Raw genomic sequence first — 22,457 nt, forward strand, 5'->3', positions numbered from 1 at the left:
TGGAAGGAGCCGAGATGCCCTTCAACAGATGACTGGATTAAGTTGTGGTCCATATATACAATGGAATATTACTCAGCTATCAGAACGAGTTCCCAACACTTGCTACAACATGGACGGCACTGGAGGAGATAATGCTAAGTGAAATAAGTCAAGCAGAGAAAGACAACTATCATATGATTTCTCTCATCTATGGAACATAAGAACTAGGATGATCGGTAGGGGAAGAAAGGGATAAAGAAAGGGGGGGTAATCAGAAGGGGGAATGAAACATGAGAGACTATGGACTATGAGAAACAAACTGAGGGCCTCAGAGGGGAGGGGGGTGGGGGAATGGGATAGACCGGTGATGGGTAGTAAGTAGGGCAAGTATTGCATGGTGTACTGGGTGTTATACACAACTAATGAATCATCAAGCCTTACATCGGAAACCGGGGATGTACTGTATGGTGACTAACATAATATAATAAAAAAATCATTAAAAAAAAAAAAAGAAAAGAAAATGTATACAGATTGGGAAGGAAGAAATAAAACTGTCTTTGTTCACAGATGACATGATTGTCTATATAGAAACCTGAAAGAATCAACAACAAATGCTGGAAATGGGGCACCAGAAATGGGGTGGCTCAGTCGGTTGGGCGCCTGCCTTTTGTTCAGGTCGTGATCCCAGAGCTCTGAGATCAAGCCTCACAGTAGGCTCTCTGCTCAGCAGGGGCGTCTGCTTCTCCCTCTCCCCCTTTCCCCTCCCCACTCGTGCTCTCTCTCTCTTAATCTATCTCAAATAAGTAAATAAGGGGCTCCTGGGTGGAGCAGTCGTTAAGCGTCTGCCTTTGGCGCAGGGCGTGATCCCAGCATTATGGGATCGAGCCCCACATCAGGCCCCTCTGCTAGGAGCCTGCTTCTTCCTCTCCCACTCCCCCTGCTTGTGTTCCCTCTCTTGCTGGCTGTCTCTATCTCTGTTAAATAAATAAATAAAATCTTAAAAAAAAAAAAACAAATAAGTAAATAAAAGCTTTTTAAAAAATTCCAAAAAATGATAAGCAATCATAGCAAGGTTGCACAATACAAGATTAATATATAAAAAATCAATTGTTTTCCCATACACCAGCAACAAACAAGTGGAATTTGAAATAAAAACAAATACATTGTTTTTCCATTAGCACCAAAAAAAAATGAGATACTTAGATATAAATCTAACAAAATATATGCAACATCTATATGAAGAAAAACTACAAAACTCTGATGAGAAATGTCAAAGAGCTAAATAAATGGAGAGATACTCCCTATTTATGGTTAAGAAGACTCACGACTGTCAAGATGTCAGTTCTTCCCAACTGATCTATAAATTCAATGAAAGTCCAATCAAAATTCAGCAGCAAATATTTTGTGGATACAGACAATCTGATTCTAAAATTTATATGGAGGCAAAAGACCTGGAATAGCCAACACAATACTGAAAGAGAAGAACAAAGTTGGGAGACTGATACTACCCAACTTCAAGACTTACTATAAAGCTAAAGTAATCAAGACAGTGTGGCACTGCTGAAATAATAGACGAACAGGAGCAATGGAATGGACAGAGAGCCCAGAAATAGATCCACGTAAATACAGTCATTTGACAAAGGAGCAAAGGCAATACAATGGAGCAAAGATAGTCTTTTCAACAAATGGTGCTAGAACTACTGGACAACCATATGCAAAAATGAATCCAGACACAGACCTTACAACTTTCAAAAAAATTAATTCAAAATGGATCACAGACTTAAATACAAAACATTAAACTATAAAACTCCTAGAAAATAACTATCATGGGGCACCTGGGTCACTTAGTGGTTGGCGTCTGCCTTTGGCTCAGGTCATGATCCCAGGGTCCTGGGATCAAGCCCCACGTTGGGCTCCGTGCTCAGTGGGAAGTCTGCTTCTCCCTCTCCTACTCCCCCTGATTGTGTGCTCTCGTGCACGCTCTATCAAATAAATAAATGAAATCTTAAAAAAACAAAAAAAAGAAAATAACATAGGAGAAAACCTATACGACCTTGGGTTTTACAATGACTTTTTAGATAAAACACCAAAGCCACAACTCATGAAAGAAATAAGTGATGAGCTAGACTTCATTAAAATTAAAAATTTCTACTCTGAAAAAGACACTAAAGAAAATTAGAAGACTGGAAGATAACATTTACAAAATAAAACATAAAAGACTGTTATCCAAAATATACAAAGAATTCTTAAAATGCAACAATAAGAAAACCACACAAAAAATGGGCCAAAAACCTTAACAGACAATTCACCGAAGAAGACATACAGATAGCAAATAAGCATATGAAAAGATGCTTCATATCATATGTCATCAGGGAAATGAAAATTAAAACAAGATACCACTATATACCTATCAATCAGAATGGCCAAAATCAAAAACACTGACAACTCCAAATGGTGTCAAGGATATGGAGCAATTGGAACTCACATTGTTTGTAGAAATACAAAACAGAACAAACACTATGGAAGACAGTTTGACAGTTTCCTATGAAACTAAACATACTCAGGGTGCCTAAGTGACTCAGTCAGTTAAGCGTATGACTCTTGGTTTTGGCTCTGGTCATGATCTCAGTGTCCTGGGATGGAGTCCCATGGAGGGCTCCCTGCTCAGCTGGGAGCATGCTTGAAATCCTCTCTCTCCCTCTGCCCCTCCCCCTGTTCTCATGTACGCGTTCTAAAATAAAAAATAAAAAAGATAAATAAATGAATATAACTAAACATGCTCTTACCATTCAATCTATCAATCATGCTCCTTGGTATTTATCTAAAGAAACTGAAACTTTAAAAGAAAAAGAAACTGAAACTGAAAATTACGTCCACACAAAAACCTGCACATGGATTTTATAAAGTTTTAATTATAATTGCCACAACCTGGAAGCAATCTTCTTTAGTAGGTGAATGGATAAAGTGTGATACATCCAGTCAATGGAATATTATTCAACACTAAACAGAGCTATGAAAAGATGGAGGAAGCTTAAATGCATATTACTAAGTGAAAGAAGCCAGTATGAAAAGACTACATACTATATGATTCCTACTATATTACATTCTGGTAAAGACAAAGCATGGAGATAGTGAAAAGATCTGTGATTGCCAGGGGTTGGGGGGAGAGCTGAATGGATGGAACACAAAGGATTCTTAAGGGAGTGAAACTACTCTGTATGATATTATAACAACGGATACATACCATTATACATTTCTCCAAATTCACAGAGTGTACAACACCAAAAATGAACCATAATATAAAATACAGACTTGGTGATAATGATGTGTCACTGCAGGTTCATCAATTCTAACAAATATACCACTCTGGCAGGGGATGTTGATAATGGGGGAGCCTATGTATAGGTGGGGGAAGAAGATACATATCTTCTGTTCAATTTTGCTATAAACATAAAACTGCCCTAAAATAAAAAGTCTAGGGGTGCCTAGGTGGCTCAGTTGGTTAAGCTCACTTGGTTAAGAGTCCTGGGATAGAGCCCCGTGTCATGCTCCCTGCTCAGCCAGGAGTCGGCTTGTCCCTCTCCCTCTGCCTTGTTCGTGCTCTCTAATAAATAAATTAAAAATCTTTAAAAAAAATCTAAAAATAAAATATAATGTGTATTAAAAAAAACTATCAAATCTGTTCCTAGAACCAAAATTAAATTAAATGGGTGAAACACCTTAACATTAAAATACCCATCTTATGTGATACTATAAATTATTATAAATTTTTTTCTTGAACCAAAAATTCCAATTAGTAAGAACGAAAATTCTTCTGAGAAAAATTCCATTTTACATTTAAAAAAACGGGGGGGGGGGTGTTCCTGAGATGCAAATGTTGCAAAGGGAGTAATCTGCAAAACATCAAGATAACAGCAATTACTATGACTGACTCTTTCTTATGCCCAAACAAAATGTTTGGCAGTGATTTTCTAGTATTTATGTTCAAATATTTATTCGAATGAATAATCATACTAAAAACTATAGTTCACAATAAAAAATGTCTATCATAGGTTGAACTCCAATTTTAAGTCTACCTCAAGATTTTGTGATGTTAGAGCAGGAATCTAGGAGAAAACACAATTTATAAATGAAATCACTCATCAATCAAGACATCCGTGCCACATTCTTAATAAACATTCTTACTTGTACATAGCAAGCAATGAGCTAAATATTGACAATACTAAAATAAGTAAACTCTCAAGCAAAACTAAGTTGAAAAAAAATTACAGATATTCATTACAGATATTCACTTCAAAACTAGCTATAGCCTAAAGTTGTTTTGTGTTCATGCTTTTAAAGATTTGTTTATTTTAGAGACACAGAGAAAGCAAGAGCAAGCAGGGCGAGCGGCAGAGGAGGAGGAAGAGAGAGACGCAGGGAACCCCAAACCGACTCCCTGCTGAGGGCGGAGCTGCATCTCAGGACCCTGAGATCATGACCCGAGCCCAAGAGTCAGACGCTCAACTGACTGAGACACCCAGGCAATCCAGCACCCCTGTGTTTGCACTTTTAAACTTGAAATCAGCAAAGTCTTGAGAAATGTAACTGAAATCTCTTTTCTCTAATCAGTTTACCATCTAAATTAGTCCACCAATCTTTTTTTTTAAGATTTATTTACTTATTTGACAGAAAGAGAGAGAGCACAAGCAGGGGAAACAGAAAGCAGAGGGAGAGGGAGAAGCAGCCTCCCCAATGAGCAGGCAGCCAGCCCCACGCGGGGCTCAATCCCAAGATCCTGGGACCATGACTTGAGCCAAAGGCAGATAATTAACTGACTTAGCCACCCAGGCACCCCTATTTCACCAATCTCAAAACTGAATCCCTTCTCTGCGAGAATGATGTGGATAAATTTCACTGACAAAGGAAAGATGCTAGAAACACAAGACTTGAAATCAGCAAAGTGAAGTGTTGAGAAATGTAACTGAAGTCTCTTTTCTCAATTCAATCAATTCAAATCATGAAATGTTAGAACCTTAAATGTATGCTGCTAAAATGAAAAGTAGCCAGTCTATAAAGGCTTTATTCAGTAGAATTCCAACCATATGACATTTTGGAAAAGGCAATACTATAGACAGCAAAAAGATCAGAAGTTACCAGGGAGGGAAGGAAGTATGAACAGGTACAGCACAGATGATTTTTAGGGCAATGAAACTATTCCTTACGATACCATAATGGTAGATACATTGACATTACACATTCAAAAAAAACCCCAAAAAAGTGTACAGTGAAATCTAATGTCAACTATCAACTGTAGTTAATACTGGTTCATCAGTTGTAACAAATATACCACCACATCAATGCAAGACGTTAATAGGGAAACTGGGGTATGAGGTAGAATATGGGGAGTCTCTACTTTCTACTCAATTTTTCTATAAACCTAAAACTGCTCCAACATGTTACTATAAACTAATATAAGTGGTTCAAATGATCCAGAGAAGAGCTTTGAAAGTCACATCAGGGATGTCTGGGTGGCTCAGTCAGTTATCATCTAACTCCTGGTTTACGCTTGGGTCATGATCTCAGGGTCATGGAATTAGGCCCCACGTCCGGCTCAGCGCTTGTCATGGAGTCTGCTTGAGATTCTCTCTTTCCCTCCCCCTCTGCCCCTCCCCCCACCCATGCTCTCTCTAAATAAATAAAATCTTTAAAAAAAAAAAAAAAGAAACATCAAACCAAACTACCAATTATAATACCTGTATCCCACTACTATGTGTTTGAAAATTGAGATTTTATAGTATGTATTTTTCCATTATTAACCTTCTGCTTATAAGATGTAATTCTGTCAAAGTTCAAGGAGAAATTGACAAGCCAACAGCAGTAAATATCAGTATATCTTCTAAGAAACAACAGATCAAGCCAGAAATAAGTAAGGTTAAATGATTTGAAACATCATTTGGGAGACTGGCTTAACAGAAAATATTTAGAATTCTATACCCAGAAAATACACAATCTTTTCTAATACCCCTGGGATATCTACAGAAATTTCCCATGCCTTAGGTCATGAAGAAAATCTCAACAAGAAAGATTACACAAAGACCATTCCAACAACAAAAATCTTCTTAATTCAACCATCCAGAGATAATCATTGTTAACCAGTGCATGGATATCTTTCCAAACCTTTTGCTATGCCTCTGACTTTCACATGTAGCTTTTACCTCAAAGTAAGCAGGAAAGAGAAAAAAAATCTCTTAAAATACTTAATTAAAAACCTGAAAGATGGGACACCTGGGTGGCTAAGTTGGTTAAGCATCTACTTTTGGCTCAGGTCATGATCCCAGGGTCCTAGGATCCAGACCCGCATCGGGATCCTTGCTCAGGGAGGAGTCTGCTCCTCCCTCACCTTCGGCCTGCTGCAGCCCTTGCTTGTGCTCTCTCTCTCTCTTTCTCTGACAAATAAATAAAATCTTTAAATAAATAAAATAAAATAAAAACCTCAAAGCAAGTTAAATATAAGGATATCAACTTTGCTCAAGCTAATGCTCAAAGGTAATACTGCCCTGGGGCGCCTGGGTGGCTCAGTCGGTTAAGCTTCTGCCTTCGGCTCCAGTCATGATCCCAGGGATCGAGCGCAACGTCCTGCTCCCATCTTATCGGGGAGCCTGCTTCTCCCTCTCCTTCTGCCTGCTGCTCTGCCTTCTTGTGCTCTTGCTCTCTTTCTCAAATAAATAAAATCTTTAGGAAAAAAAAAAAGGGGTGATACTGCCCCCACTGTAAGCGTGAAACCACGGGGGGGGGGGATCAAGAGGCAAAGTTGCCATCTAATTCTTCAAATCAGAAATTCAGTATGGCTTATCATCCCATACTTCACTTTCCTCATCTGTAAAACAGGAATAGCACTGACCTTCCTCGAGTTTTTCTAAAAATTTAGTGAGTTCAGGGGCACCTTGGTGGTTCAGTTGGTTAAGCATTTGCCTTCAGCTCAGGTCATGATCCCAGGGTCCTGGGATCAATCCCCACATGGGGCTCTCTGCTCAGAGCCTGCTTCTCCCTCTCCAACTGCCTGCTGCTCCCCTTGCTTGTGTGCTCTCTTGCTCTCTATCAAATAAATAAATAAAATCTTTTATAAATAGGTAAGTAAATAAATAAATAAATAAATAAATAAATAAATAAAAATAAAAATGTAGTGAGTTCATACCCATAAAGGGCTTAGAATAGGGCCAGGCCCAGTAAGCATGCAAATGTTATCTATTTATTAACATGGCTTCCTTATCCTGAGTGACAAATGCCTTTCTTTTCACTTATAATCAAAATAATAAAATATTCTAAAAGCCAGTTTGTAGTATAAGTGATTTCTGGTTTAATTATTACCTTTGAAATTATCATGTGACTCATAATAAGCTCCCCTAAGCTCCTCCTCCAACTTAAGACAGTAACAGTCAATTAAACAAGACATAAAACTGAGAATGTTAATGAACTATATTCTACTACAGTGTTCTAATGATTTCACATACAATGTCTCCCCCCTGGTGTATGACAACCACCCAATTCATCTCCTAATTTATGTTCTCCCTTTCCTCTAACCTATTCTACACACTCCTGCCCAGCTGATCCTGTTAAAATCCTGGTGTCACAAATATGAACAGATCCTGCTCAAGATTCTCCTATAGGCTGACACAATAAGCCTAAAATTTTCAGTCCAGTTTTTAAGATCCTTCACAATTCTGCTCCTTAATTTCTCTATTATTATTTCCTAATATAAACCCTTTATTCCAATCAGGTTGCTAACTCTCACCTTTGTAACTCTACCTACCTTACTCTCTCAGTCTGAAATAGTGACTCTGCTCTTTATGTGTCCACTTCTTATAGTCCCTCAAAATCAACTCAAATCTCATACTCCCTCCATGAAACTTCCTGGACCATTCAGTTCTCTAGGGATCTCTCACCTCTCTGTACTGACAGCATGGCATAACATTTAACACTTTATTATACATTTCCTTTTAATGTTTCAAAATTATCTTATATAATCTTATTTCTCCAAATTAGATTATAAACTGCTCAAGGACAAAATGATGAACTACAATTCATTCAAATCCTGAGTGCTGGTAACAAAAGAGATTATGGCAATTCAAATGCCCAAAAGGCCTACTTCAGTGTCTAACATGTAATATGCAGTGAGACTGAAAAATTAAAATAAATAAAATAAAATAATGTACTAAGACTATAGTAAATGTATTGTAGCCTTATCAGAACATCCCAATTATGAAATATTCTATAGTCATTAAGAATAACAAAAACACAGTGGGCACCTGTCTGGCTCAATCAGAACACATGATTCTCGATCTCAGGATTGTGAGTTCAAGCCCCACACTGGGTGTAGAGATTACTAAAAAATACAAATAAACTTTAAAAAAATAATAACACAGGTATATATTTGCTGGCATACAAAGATGTTCATGAGATACTGAAAACAAAAAGGTTTAGTAGCATTTGTAGAATGATTAAATTTCTGGATATATATTTTTATGTGTATGCCTAAAAATATATTCAAGAATTACATGCCAAAACTATAAAGAGTTACCATTGGATAGCAGGAATTATGTTTATGAAATAAAAAATATGCAGCAATTAACATCACTTTCAAATAAAAATAATAATATTATTATTGGCCATGCTGAATGAGTTCATATTTAATTGTCTCTAAAAATGTACACAGAATATAATCCCATTGCATAAAAATAAAAATGGAAAAGCATGTCAAATTGATATAGTAATCTATAGCTGATCTTGACACAATCCTGTTTTTGCTCATTTTATTTCTAATTTTTTACAAATAAGTGGGCATTACCTTTGCATCACCAAAAATAAATAAACACTATTCCCGAAACATGGTTTGGAGAAGCACTTGACTTCCCTCTAAGATAACAGAGGGCAGAAGGGATGAAGGGGGCAGGCAGGGAACATCTGTGGAAGTTGAACAATTAACATGTGAGAAAAGATTCAAAGGCAATGCTCACCCTTAGTGCCTGTATCCCAAGCATCTGTATCGCAAGATCAACCAGAAGAATGTGGGAATGGAAAAAACACCACCTTTTATATCAAGTACAGGGCCACGTCTAAACCCCAAGACAATATTAAACTATAAACTTCTTCATGATAACTGTACAGAATCTGGCAATTTAATCCACTTCATCCTACTCCAATAAAAATGTCATTCCCAAATCTATCTACAGTACAGTTATTTTTGTAATAAAAAGAATTACTTGGGCACAACTTTGTTTAGAAGCTATCCTCTCATCTCTTTTTAACCCACATGGAAATTTGGATTTATTTATTCTATTATATGCATATAATTTTTACATGCTTTTGCATTGTTTATTATTCTTGAACAGATACCTGTCTCCAAACAAAAAGATCCTCTTAGCGACTTCAAATTACACAGACAAAAGTTTTCCATTCCAGAAGTTGTCAGGGTTACTGGATATACAGGTATCGACAGAGGAAGGAAATACCCAGCCAACAATACTAACAGAGAACAGCAGAATAAAGTCTGAATTCCTTGGCAAGACATTCAGATCCATCACAATTGGTCCATATTACTCCTCTTCAGCTGTTCTCCATTCATTCCCCACCGAGAATTCTCCGCACATCAAAGTTTCCTCTGTTAGAACATATCCCTCCCTCTTCACAACAATGATAACCAATGTGTGTGCACTGGCACCCTAACAAACCTGGAGTCAAATCCAAGTTCTGTCAGTATGGCCTTTAGGCAAGTCACAACTTCTTTGAGGCATCTTGTAAAATGAGGAATATATTTTAAAAATCTACCTTGTGAATAAATGTGAAGATGAGAACACATGGAAATCCCCCAGCACAATGCTGGGCACACAGGAGGTATGGCACAGGAGGTCTATTTGTAATAGAATGCTACTATTTCCTGGCTTTGTGCCTCCACAAATGCTATTTCCTCTGCACTACACAGAATGTTACCGAATCTCCCCTCTTCATTTGGGAAATCCTTCGTATCAGTCAAGACACAGGGCTCAATACTACTTTATCTTATGTAAAGCCCTCCTTGATTCCTCATGTAACTGATGGCTCCCTTTTCTGAGCTAGTTCGGTACTCTTTTCTTTTCTCCGTTATAGTTCTCATTATACCAAATTCCATTTATCTGTTATGAACAGAGTATTTGTGTCTCCCCCAAAATTCCTATGTTCAGATCCTAACCCCCAATATTATAGTATTAAAAGGTGGGTCCCTTGGGAGGAGATTAGGTCCTAAGGATGGGGCCCCTCACGAATGGGATTAGTGCCCTGATAAAAGAGATCCCAAATATCTCTCACCCCCCCCTTCCACCACCATGTGAGGACAGAGTGAACCAGGAAGCAGGTTCTCACCAGACACCAATTCTGTTGCTGCCTTGGTCTTCACAGCCTTCAGAACTGTGAGAATAAATTTCTGTTGTTGTAAGCCACCCAGTCTATGGTATTCTGTTATGGCAGCCTGAACTAAAACATCTTTTTCTCTGAGAGAAGACTGAAAGTTCCTTAAAGACTGGTGTGGTGAGTATGTAATTCATCTTTGTATCATCTAGCACTGAGCTTGGGGCACAAAGCAGGCACTCAAATGTTTCTGAGTAAACCAAGTAAAAAAGAATCTAACAAAAATGCGGTAGCATCCAAGGAAGAAATGACAAGGGCAAATGCTACAGAGAAGTCAAATAGGCTGAAAGCAGAAAAGAAGCTATCTCATTTGGCCATTAGGAGGCCACAAGCAACCTTGTAGAGATCAATTGCAATTAGGTAGCAGGAAATGAGCAATGAAATGGGAGTAAGCGGGTGAAAACAATACCTGCAAGTTGAGCAATTAAGAAAAGTTAAGTCGAAAGTGAAGCAGAATTAGGGGAACATTTCTTCATGGCAAGATAAGCCAACAGGGAAGGGCCAAGTATTTAAGAAAGAAGGAAAACAAGCAAGATTTAGATAGGAATCAGGGTACAGGTAGCCCTGGGGGGGGGGGGCAGGAGGGTAGTGTGTGCTACGCTCATCTAGAGGTAGGAAGGTTGAAGAGGAATTTTCCAGCTCAAAACATTGTTACATAATTTTCTAATACCAATGAAATACTTCTTAATCCATCTATTCCTTTCTTTTTCTAACTGCCATTGCCCTAGCAATCAGTATTAGTATATTCATTTTTAAATGAGTATTCTTATCTCTAGTCACATCAGCTCCCTAGTCCTTTCTCCATCTCATTACTTGATCTTCTCAAGCCACTGTTTCACATATTTTGGATAGATGAATGTGCATGTGCACATAAACATATAAAGAGATGTATACATATGGGTATATACATATACACTACAATATTTTTTTTTAGAAAACTGAATTTGTTCCAACGTAACTGATATATTAGGGAGCAAGTTGAGCAAAACACAAATTTTGCATCTGCTTATGCACTATTAAAACAGCAGGTAAGCACAGAAAATGCAACCCGGTCACGCAGAACGACACAGAACACACACATCTCAAACATCTGCCAGCTCACTCATATTATAAGTCCTACCCATCCACATCTGGTATCACAGTTTCAGTCCAATTTCAGATAACCCTTCTTCCAATGCTTCACAAATTACCACCCTTTTGACACCCACTTCTATAAGAAAATTCTGGTCTTTTTCAAGGTCAAGTGTCATATCTATTGTAGTATTTATGTATTTCTTAACCATCTAACGTGTAAAATTGTGCTAGTCTTTATTATGTTTCTATCTTTCTGTCACAAAATTTCTGAGTGTTATGCCCCTAAACTCCATTTTTCCTTATGTCCTGTAGTTTTCATCCTGTGATTTTGCATGTCTGATTAGGAACTTTTATGGTGAATTATAACTTACACACACTTATAATTATTGCAGCTTTGATCACGAATTTCCCACTGAAATCAAAGGTTACAGAGGAGGTTAAAAAAAGGGGGGGGGGCATGGGGCACCTGGGTGGCTTAGTCAGTTAAGCGTCCAACTCTTGATTTCAGCTCAGGTCATATCTCAGGGTCCTGGGATCGAGCCCTGTGTCAGGCTCCATGCTCAGCTGGAAGTTCACTTGAGGATTCTTTCTCTCCCCCACCCTCTGCCTTCTCTCTCAAATAAATAAATCTTAAAAAAATAATTGGGCATCCCTCACAATTATCGGAAGGTCCTAGTACCTGTGAGGTATTTTGAAGACTCAAACACTTGTCTTGAAGAATGCTTCAGGAAACACATTACATGAAAAGAAAAAAAATACATATCTGTTTATCTTAAAACAACTTACTTTCCTGCCAATCAGCTACATAATAGGGCAAAGAAGCAGTAGAGTCCTTTACCAATGAAGTAATAATGCTCAAGTATTTTAATATCAAATAACACAAATATATCCATCCCTAAAGACAGAAAGTATAATGGTAGTTGCCAGGGACTAGGTAGGTAGAATGGGGAGTTATTGTTTAACAGGAAGAGTTTCAGTTTTACAACATGAAAAGAGTAATGGGATAGATAGTGATAATGATCGCAATAATGCAAATATATTTAATACAACTGAATGTACACTCAAAAGCAGTTAAAAATGTTATTAGTATTTTACCACAAAGAAAGCCCCATATTGCATACCTGAAACTAATTTTTTAAAAATCCATCCTTATTTTTAAAGACCACCACCATAAAAATACTCATGATGAATGACTACTAAATGCACATAAAATTTGGATAGTGTGGTTCCATTTCCTATGTAGACATCAGAAACAAATATTTATATGAATAAGATAACAGGTGATGTTTCTCTATCTTTTCCTGTATTTCTACAAGGGAACTACAATGAACACATCCCCCCTCCTTTTTTTTAAACACATTACTTTTACCAGCAGAAAAAATTAAGATTATGTAAGCATGGTGTGAATCAACTTTTGCTTGCACTACAGAATATCAGAAAGTCTCGCCAGAAATTTGAAACCCAACTTCTTTGACTATTGCAGCTAATATAATCTTACTTTTTATTCCTCAAGTACCATCTTCTGAATGTTAATATTGTTCTTCAAACTAAGATTTCCACTCTTTTTTAAAGTACTGCTAAAAATATTCTGCAAAAAATTCCAAAAGCAATAGAAAGCCATTTCATACTTTGTGTAACTTGCAAATTTCACTTTTATGCCCATAAGCTTAATATTAAATAGTATCTTTTAAAGTTAATTTTATTATAAAACATGTTTTCATTCTGTATTTCAAACTGTATTATTTTTATTTCTTATTCAGCTAGTCCCCTAGAGCTTATATAAAGAATATGCAAACAAAACTTGAACTATCACAGAAACGTAATCTGCAACATAAATTCTCTCCTTTCTATTCATTTCAGCAAAACCCTAACAAAATGCCTTCAGAATACAAAAGACTACTTAAAAAAATTTCAAGTATATAAAATAAATAAAACTATGATTGAAAACTACACTGTGACCTACAGAATTTGGTGAAGGAATTTTCTAAAGACTATCACAGAATAAATAAATATTATCTGAAATATATTCATTTCATTATATTACATTATATTATGTGAAATATATTCATTTCACATCCTAGGTTTTGAACTCACTGGAGCAGTTTCTACCTTTTAAGATATATAATTTTGCTGCTTTTAGAAACTAAATGTTCTTACAATTTCATTCAGACATGGTGCCTAGTATATTTTTAAGTAATCCAAGAAGAATATGATAGAGGGCTAAGGCTTGATTCTATACAGTAGGTACATGGCTATAAACACAAATGCCTAAGATTTAAACTGAAAGTTCCCTTAGCAATAACCAGATATTTTAAGAATCAATTGGCTAGCTAAGAGTGCCTACAGATTTAATATGTGATTATTTTAATAAAGTAAACAAAAGAAAAAATCATGCAGTTGGGAATATTTTGAATAAGATGGACAAAACCCGTTTTAAGAGTTTGAACCACTAATTATTAAATACATTTAGAAACACAATTATACACTTTCACTTAGAGATATGTAAAAATGAAAAAAAAAGAATGAAAGGTCAAATTACACATTAAGTAGAGTTTGTTGTTTTCCTGTAGTCTAGGCTTCTAACAAATTCAAAACAAGCAAGCAACGCAGATGCAACATTTTGCACTAACTGTATATTACATAAATGTTTAAGGTGCTTTGAATTTCCAAGTAGTTCAAGTTGTCTTTGTTAAAATGTTTATGAAGTTTTTAATTAGAAGGAAAAAAAAGAATTTTCAACATCTCAATAAGAAATTTCCATTAGGCATCAACAACCAGTTATCAATACAACCACACAGTAACTATAATTTACCACTTTATCATTTTTAGAACATTTACACCAACACCATTTCATTTGATTCATGTAATAATCCTGTTAGATTATCAGCATCAATTTCATTTGACAGATCAATAAACATTAAACAGGGCATTTAAGTCAGTCTTCCCAAACTTTAGGGTGTACAAGAATCACTCAAGAACATGTTAAGACTCTGCAGTCTCAGTATCCCTCCCTCTCCCCAGAATGAGGTAGATCCCAGAAATCTCCATTTCATATAAACAACACAGGTGACACACCACACCCCCAAGCCACATCTTTTAAGATACTGACTGAAGTAACGTGACTAAGATTTTAGGTGGTTTAAAACTCCATTTTTACTTTGAATTAAAGTTCCCAAATGTTTAGATAGTAGAGCTTTGCAGATCTCCTTGAAAGATATGTAAAATTTTAAATTTTAAAATATTTTACATTTGTTTAAAATTTTAATTTTTAAAAACTTTTATATTTATTTAAAATTTTCCATTCAGTTAAATTAAATACCTCTTATACTAAACTCCTATATGAACAAATGGTAGTAGGTATTTTAAGAAACAGAACACTGAGAAAATTCTACCATAATTTCATTTTCTCTGTGAGATGCAGGAAAAGCTGATATTGAATTACTTGAATACTGCTGCATTTTATAGGGTCGGAAGCTAAAACTTAGGTACCACAGGTTCTAAAAACATAATGAAAAATTAAGATGAAAATATAAAAGCACTTAGAGCACAACTTTGTGAATACACTAAAAACCATTGAACTGAATAAATTAAAGGATTAATTTTATGATCTATGAATTATATCTCAATTTTTAAAAAGAAAAAAGCACTCAGAAAATTTCAAACATTTTCAACTTCTAAGACATATATTAGCCTTGCTATTAAACAGCATAATTATTTTCTGTCCTATATCACAGGTGCTAAAAACCAATGTAGAAATAATAAAGAGCATAAATAAAGCTACTAGACTGATAGTGATTTTAAATAAGAATTTTAATGTCACTGTTTATTTGCTCTCAAGTTTTTCTAATAAAGTCCCACTTTATCTGCCTTTTATTATAGAGCTATTTTTAAATTCTATAGTCATATGTTAGCATCTTCTAGTTTACTACTAAAATAATCTTTGTCTTTCTTAAACTAGGTTTATAGTATGTAATACACTGAAATATAATAAGAGGGTTATTAAGCACCAGGCTTTAAAGGCAGACTATCTCTACTCTACTTCATACCACACATGGGACCTGAGGCAAGTAAGCAACTTACTTGCTCTCCATCTTCCCATAGGGTCGTGGTGAGAATTAAATGCACCAATACATGTGAAGTGCTCAGAACAGTGCCTAGCACATAATAAGCACACCATAAATGTCATCTACTTTAATTACATAATTATTTTTATAGAAAAAGGCATCTCAGCTTAGACAATTCATTACAAATCCTGACAATATTAAAATTTCAATTTACTTTACCAATGAGTTCAAACATTTAGGAAAGTTGGGCTTAATATCTTATTAAGCAGTCTTATTGTGTATGCTATATCTACCCTATTCACAAGTTCAATTTTTCCCAACCCTGAGTCACTATTAGTTCCTCTTCTGACTCATCACATAGAAAGGTAGACAGTCTGGAACATACTGGGCATACCGAAAGGCATTTCTTAATCTACCTGGATTTACATGGTTTATTAAGTAGAACTTGTCCTACATAATGTTCAGTAATATGCTAAATAATTATGACTTAAAATTGTGCTCACTTATGCTTTCTATACATCATATGCTCCTTCAAATTATAAGGTAGGTGTTTAACCCCATCTTGACAGAAAAACAACATATCACTTAAGGAAAAACAAAGATTCACATTTTCTGACTTCTAGCCTGGTGTTCGAAATTTTCCCAAGCAAACTGTAAATTAGAGAGTCAGAAGCAATCTCTGAGCTGACAAATTTAACCTTAACTTCTATTCAGTTCCTTTTACTATTTTCCCGTTCAGATGTTTAAATTATTTAAGATAAACTCTAATAAAAAGTTACAGAGAAAAATAAAAAGTTATAGGGAAATAAGCTAAATAATGCAAAGTAGGTTAATTCTTTTTTTAATTTTTTAAACTTTTAATTTTATTTTAAGTACACTTCACATTCAATATAGGGGGCTTGAATTCATGGCCCCAAGATTAAGAATTGCTCTACCACTTATTCACTTTCCACGTGATCCTGAGTCATTTTAAATTCTCCAAGCCTCCATTTTCTCTTCTAGAAATGAGGATAAAAAGAGAAACTATAACTATCACATGGGATTGCTGTGAGCATTAATTAAAACAACACATAAAGCACTCTAGCCAACCACTACGAAAACAGTAAGTTACAATATATGTTAACTTTATATTTAAATCAAAACTTCAGTGCCAGTTGAACTTGACCTATTGAATTATTGTATTTCCTAGGGTAACCATCTCTGTTAACCCCTCTTGCAAACCTATTAAATGGCAATAACTTCACAAGCACTCTGAAAACAGGAGTGGTACTGCCTAGCAATCCTTCCTCAACTATCCCCTTCCTCAAGTTAGGTACCCCGCTCAGGACTTAACACTGTACTTTACCCAGTTCCCTATATTACTTGAGAGGCCCTGTGGACAAGGCCTGAGTCCTATTCATTTCCGTATCCCCAGACTGCAGCCCAATAGTTCTTAACTCTGACTCACTGTAGAATCACATGCGAAGTTTATCAAAATATTAATGCCTGGGATCCATCCCAGACCCATTAAATCAAAAGGGGGTCAGGGAGGGAGAGAGCAAGTATTCTCCATGGGGAGAATTTTTTTAAGATCCTCACATGATTTTAATTTGCTACCCCAATTAAGAACCACTGCACTCTGATACTTAAAATACTAAACAAACAGGTATGTATAAATGTATGTGTAAATATATGTATAAATACACAGCTACAGAAATGTCTTAGCTCAAGACCCTCATCCTCAATAGCTTCTCATAGCCCAATCATCTCTTTTTCTCTAAACACAAAATACGTATTTTTTTAGATTTTTAAAGTAATCTCCACACCCAGTGTGAGGCTTGAACTCACAACCCTGAGATTAACTGAGTCAGTCAGGCGCCCCTAAACACAAAATAGTTCTAATAAACAATTTGCTGTGTTAAGATGGCTTTTCAATTGTTAACTCAGTACTTAAGTTTTTTCATATAATTATGCCTTATCCTTCCTCCTGGATTACAGTTCTGCTCCTTGAGAATATACACTGCCTTACTCTTCTTGTTTCTTCCACAGCCCTTACAATAGTGCCTTGAACACAGACATGTAATAAACATCTGACTGATCTAATAAACATATACCAAATTATTGGCAGGAGGTACGTCACATCCAAATTATTCAATTTGGGCTACTGCCCAAAAAAATAAAGTAAAAATTTAGAAAGAAACATTTTCCAAAAAATCTTTACCTCAGTAAATGAGAACTAAAGTTTGTCTCACTAACAACTGAATATTTGCACTTTTTATTACAGATATCACAAGCAGTATCCCACCCAGCTTCCCATCCCCATCCACCACTTTAAGTTTTTGACTTGCTTCCTCACTAAAACTATCTTCTGGTTGATTGTGGTATCTTTAGCTGTTGTCAGATTTATCTTTACAACAATTTTATAATACTCCATAATTAGTAAAATAAGTTAATGAAAGTCACAGTGAATGTGTCACACAGATGTTTAATAAATACTTCTTGAAGGAACTTAATGTTTATCAACCACTAAAATAGGCTTTTGCATACAAATTACATGCTACTCTTTTAATATAAGCTTGGCTGAGAATATTGCCTGAAAATAAGTCTTTCTCAACATTATATATAATTCCACTCTTGAATACTGACAAGATTGGTGATTTTGTTTTTATGATATCTGCAAACCTGAAAATTTTGTAAAATATTATATGACTTCTTAAACCAGGAGTGCTAAGTTATATTACACAAGAAACTCCAGAGCAACTAACATTCTCAATGTTGAAACTTCTAAGAGAAATGGCACACAATTCTAAAAAAACAACCTACAACAACCTAAAGATATAAAGATGGCCCATCTTTAAAGTTTTGTGTCATATATTTACCACTATTAAAATAATCTGAACAACTTAAATTGTTTTTATGAAAATATGAGGCAGCCCTCAAGAAGTATGCCTGCTAATTAGATACTGAGGCAAAACATTACCATGTTTTGTTGCGTCCTACAGCAACAGATAGAGCCATAGTTACCACAAAAAGAAAGCAGTCCTCAATTCCCTATTCAATAAAAAAGGTTCAAATTCCACAGACAAAAAATGGTACCCTGGGTTGTTTGTTTTTAAGGAAGATTAAATTTAGGAGTTGCCAACACCCAAACGAAAAACATTCCAGAGTATTAGACTCAATTGTAGTGGGCAGTCATCTACATTCTCAGCACTATGTTCTCTAACCCAAAGCAGGAGTATTAACAAAGGATGTGTCTTAGGATCTCATAAGATACACCACACTTATTTTCCCCAGTAAACATTACCCTTGTTAAAAACAAAAACAAAAAAGGTACTTGAGAAGTAACAATTCTAGCACAAGCAGCCAGACAAAAAATGAAGTCTAACATCTGCCAAGATATTTCCCAAAATAAGACCCCTGTCAGATGAACAATGAGGAATAGATTGAAAATGACTAATTCTTTTATTTGGACCATCAGCTACTTTTAAAAATAAAGTTGAGGAATGTAGCTTTTCCAAAGCCTTGTCTTTAGTTTCCCCTTAATCTTCATATTTTTTACTAAAAAAAAAAAAAAAAAAAAACCTAGAAATTTGATTACCACTCTCATGAATTCCTTTTAAAGCAATTTAATGAATAACAGATCTTTTGTGCAAGTAGCAAACCACAGAGGACAGTTTTGCTGGCTGATAAAAATCTCCCTGAAACATGCATATAAAAATATATCCTTCAAAGACAAACTGTAATTTTCCAGGTATGGAAAACATATTAACACTTAAAAGTTGGGTATGTTTGACACACACCCTAACTTACGTGAATACTTTTACTTGAACCACAATTAAAGTTAGTATATTCTTATTAATTATTTACTGGTTATCAAAGTTAAATGAATTAGAAAGCCATGAATAAAAAAATTTTTAAAATAAAAAAATAAAATCTAAAGAGCCAATGAGAAAAAGATGCAACTACTTTGGGTGAAGCACGGTTGTGTAATCACTTCCCAAAACCAGTGCACTTCTATTAAAGTAACCAAAATTGTTTAGGATTTTTTTTTTTTTTTGAGAGTAGAGATAGGTGCGGTTACACACTAAGTAAAAATGTTTCACCACTCACTCTAATAGGAAGATGCTGCTGCCTACAGGAATGTTGAGACTGCTCAAAAATACAAAACAAAAACAAAAACCCTACTACAACTGTTCTCCAGAATATATAGAGCCAAATACTTAAATACGAGGAAAGATCGTCTTAACAAAAAGAATTGTGGATTACTACAATGTTCATATTGTCCTAAATATCACTCAGAATAAACTGTGTGTGTGTGTGTGTGTGTGTGTGTGTGTGTGTTGGGGAGGGCTCTTCCCAAAATCTGGTTTATAGATGAAATAGTAATATACTTATTTAGATATATTCATCCTAGATACAGTGAAAAATAAAGCTGTGTTGGATAGAGCTAAGGCCACGTTTCTTTACAGGTGCTATTAAACACTGTCAAGAGAAAAGAGATAAACAATCTGATAACTTCAGATATACACGTGGGAAACTAAACTTAGTATGTCGTCATCACCACTGATCAATTTTTCTAACTGATTAAGCAAAAACAAACAACTCTAGGTGGGCAAGTTTGGGAGCCACCAGTTGTCTTTCCACCACTATAAAGAAGGATCCTGAATCTGAGACCTCAGCCAGGAAGCCTGAAAAGCACGTGTCCTACTTTGGGTTTCGGGAACTTCGCAGGAAGCATTTGTTCAGAGTAAAACTCCATCAACCTCTGCCTGCCTAACTCAGCGAAAGGATAAAAAGTACGGGCTTGAGTGCTGCCCGGGGACCGGGGGAGCTCCCCCCCGCGGCCCCCGCCCGCTCACCTCTGCCGCAGGGATGTTGACCACGCCGGTGGAGCGACGCTTCTCCCGCAGCTTTCTCTTCTCGATTTGCCCCTTGCCTTTCCTGGCACTGGGGCCCGAGCTCTTGCCCTTCTCCGGGGCGCCGTCCCGCTCCTCCTCGTCGCTCCGGGCCGGCGGTGCCCCCGAGGTGGACACCGCGGCGACAGCCGTGGGGGGCGGCTCGTCCTCGGGCCGCCGGGGGCCCGGGGTGGACCGAGGCAGCGCCGCGGGGCCCACGGCGCAGTTCACGCCCCCAGAGCCGGGGGCGGCAGGTGCGGCTGCGCCGCCCGGGAGGTTGTTGTTGAGCTCGTTGGCCGCGGCGGCGGCCGAAGTGCCCAGAGCCCCCGCCGGGGGCTTCCCGGTCGCGTCACTGCCGCCCCCGCTCGGGGCGGCCGGGCCCGGGGGGTTCTGCTTGGCGCGCATCTTCTCGCGTTTCGCCTTCCACTCCTCCAGGAAGTCTGTGGTGCTGCCGCCGCTGCCGCTGCTGGTCCGGTAGCCACCGGTCGCCATATTCCCAGCGGGGCCGGCCTGGCTCTCACCTCAGGCCGCCCAGCCCGGCTCCGGCCGCCGCCTCCTCTGCCTTCCCGAGCCCGGGAGGATGCGAGGGAACGACCCCCGGGCGCGGGGGCGGCCCGGGTTCCCCCGGCGGCCGGAGGGTCTGAGGGGAAACACAAAAGGGGGCGGGGAAGGGAAGCGTTAAGGTCCTCGCCCGGCCGGAGGGTCTGCCCCGCGGCCCGCCTCGGAGCCCCCCGCCCCCGTAGAGCGTGCTGACCAGTCCCCGCCAAGTGGCTGGCGAGTCCCCACCCTGCAAAGTTTCTCCGACGCACCTACACGGCGGGCCTGGACGATCGCCGCCCCTCGAGGGGAGGAGAAAAGGGCCTGTCCCCACCCCCGGCCCGCCCGCCCCATCCCCACCGGGGTCTGCGCCTGCGGCGGTCGGGCGACCAGGGCCAGACCCCGCCACCTGTCGGCCCGTCGCATCTCCTGCCACTCTCTCCGGCCACCGTCGGCCCAAGGCCCCCGCCACCAACACCTTCATTCCTGGGCGAGGCGCGAAGCCCCTAGGCGGCTCGCTGAGGAGGCGGGACGCGTACACACACCAGCTGTCCAGCCGCGTCGGGACGACGGGTGCGCGGCTCGAGCGCGGGCGGCCCGAGCAGCCCCTTACCTGAGAGGAGTTTTAGGGGGCGAGGCGCGGGTCCGGGAGTGGGCGCCCAGGTGAACCCAGGCGGCGGCGCGGAAGGAGCTACAGCAAACTCGCCGCCGGACCTCACCGCTCCGCCGGGCCAGGAGGGAGGGAAAGAGGGAGGGAGCGAGGGGCGGGAGGGGAGCCGAGCGGCGCCGAAGCGCGGGCGGAAAGGGCCGAGACGGCGCGCGAGGGGCGCGGCGCGCAGTGGGGGGGTCGTGCCCGCCGACGCCCCGCCTCCCGCGCTCAGGTGCGCGCCGCCGGGTCCGGCCCGCCGCTGCAGCCCGCCCCGCGCCCGCCTGTCCCACCGCACATTCCTGGGCTCGAGGCCCCGCGGGGGCGAGCCCCGCAGCAGCTCTGACTCCGGGCGGGACAGTCCTCCACGCCCTTCACCCCGCTCCTGTTCTCCGCCTCTCCGTCTCCCACCACTCTTCCTTTTAAGTACAAGACATATTCTTCGAGGGAAAAACTCGAATGCTGCTGGCGGAGGGGGAGAATGCAATGAAGTTGTGATGATTCAGGCCTGACTGGCCAGGATGGGAAAACTCGCGCGCGTCACTTTTCCTGGTCGCTGCCCCCTTTTCAGATGTACTAGGGTGGCCGACAGAAGAGTTGGAAGAAAAAAAAAAAGAAAAGAAAAGAAACAAACCAACCAACCCAGACCCTTCCTTCTGAGAAAAGCCTGTGGTTTCTGGGTTAAAGAGTGGGCTGAAAGAAGGAGGGGCTTAAATTATCAGTGAACTATCAAGGGTTTACTACTATTTTAGGCTTGCAAGAGAAAACGAAAACCTCATTTTGACCGTGTATTGCATTGGCATCCCAATGCTATTTGGAATTGTTCTTTTAACCCTGTCTCTACACGTCTCCTTTACAGAG

General features: G+C 38.8%; 1 protein-coding gene across 2 annotated transcripts in view; it reads right to left on the reverse strand.

Moving 5' to 3' along the window:
- Nucleotides 1–20,905, reverse strand: part of PAWR (pro-apoptotic WT1 regulator) — a 117,124-nt gene extending 96,219 nt beyond the window's left edge. For both annotated transcript variants that reach the window (XM_008710357.2, XM_040637290.1), the window contains exon 1: nt 20,378–20,905. In XM_008710357.2, coding sequence (XP_008708579.2) covers nt 20,378–20,905 — 528 coding nt within the window. The remainder of the gene's footprint in view (nt 1–20,377) is intronic.
- Between the last annotated feature and the right edge of the window lie 1,552 nt (nt 20,906–22,457).

The sequence above is a fragment of the Ursus maritimus genome, unplaced genomic scaffold (assembly GCF_017311325.1).
Source record: "Ursus maritimus isolate PB19 unplaced genomic scaffold, ASM1731132v1 scaffold_21, whole genome shotgun sequence".
Lineage (NCBI taxonomy): Eukaryota > Metazoa > Chordata > Mammalia > Carnivora > Ursidae > Ursus > Ursus maritimus.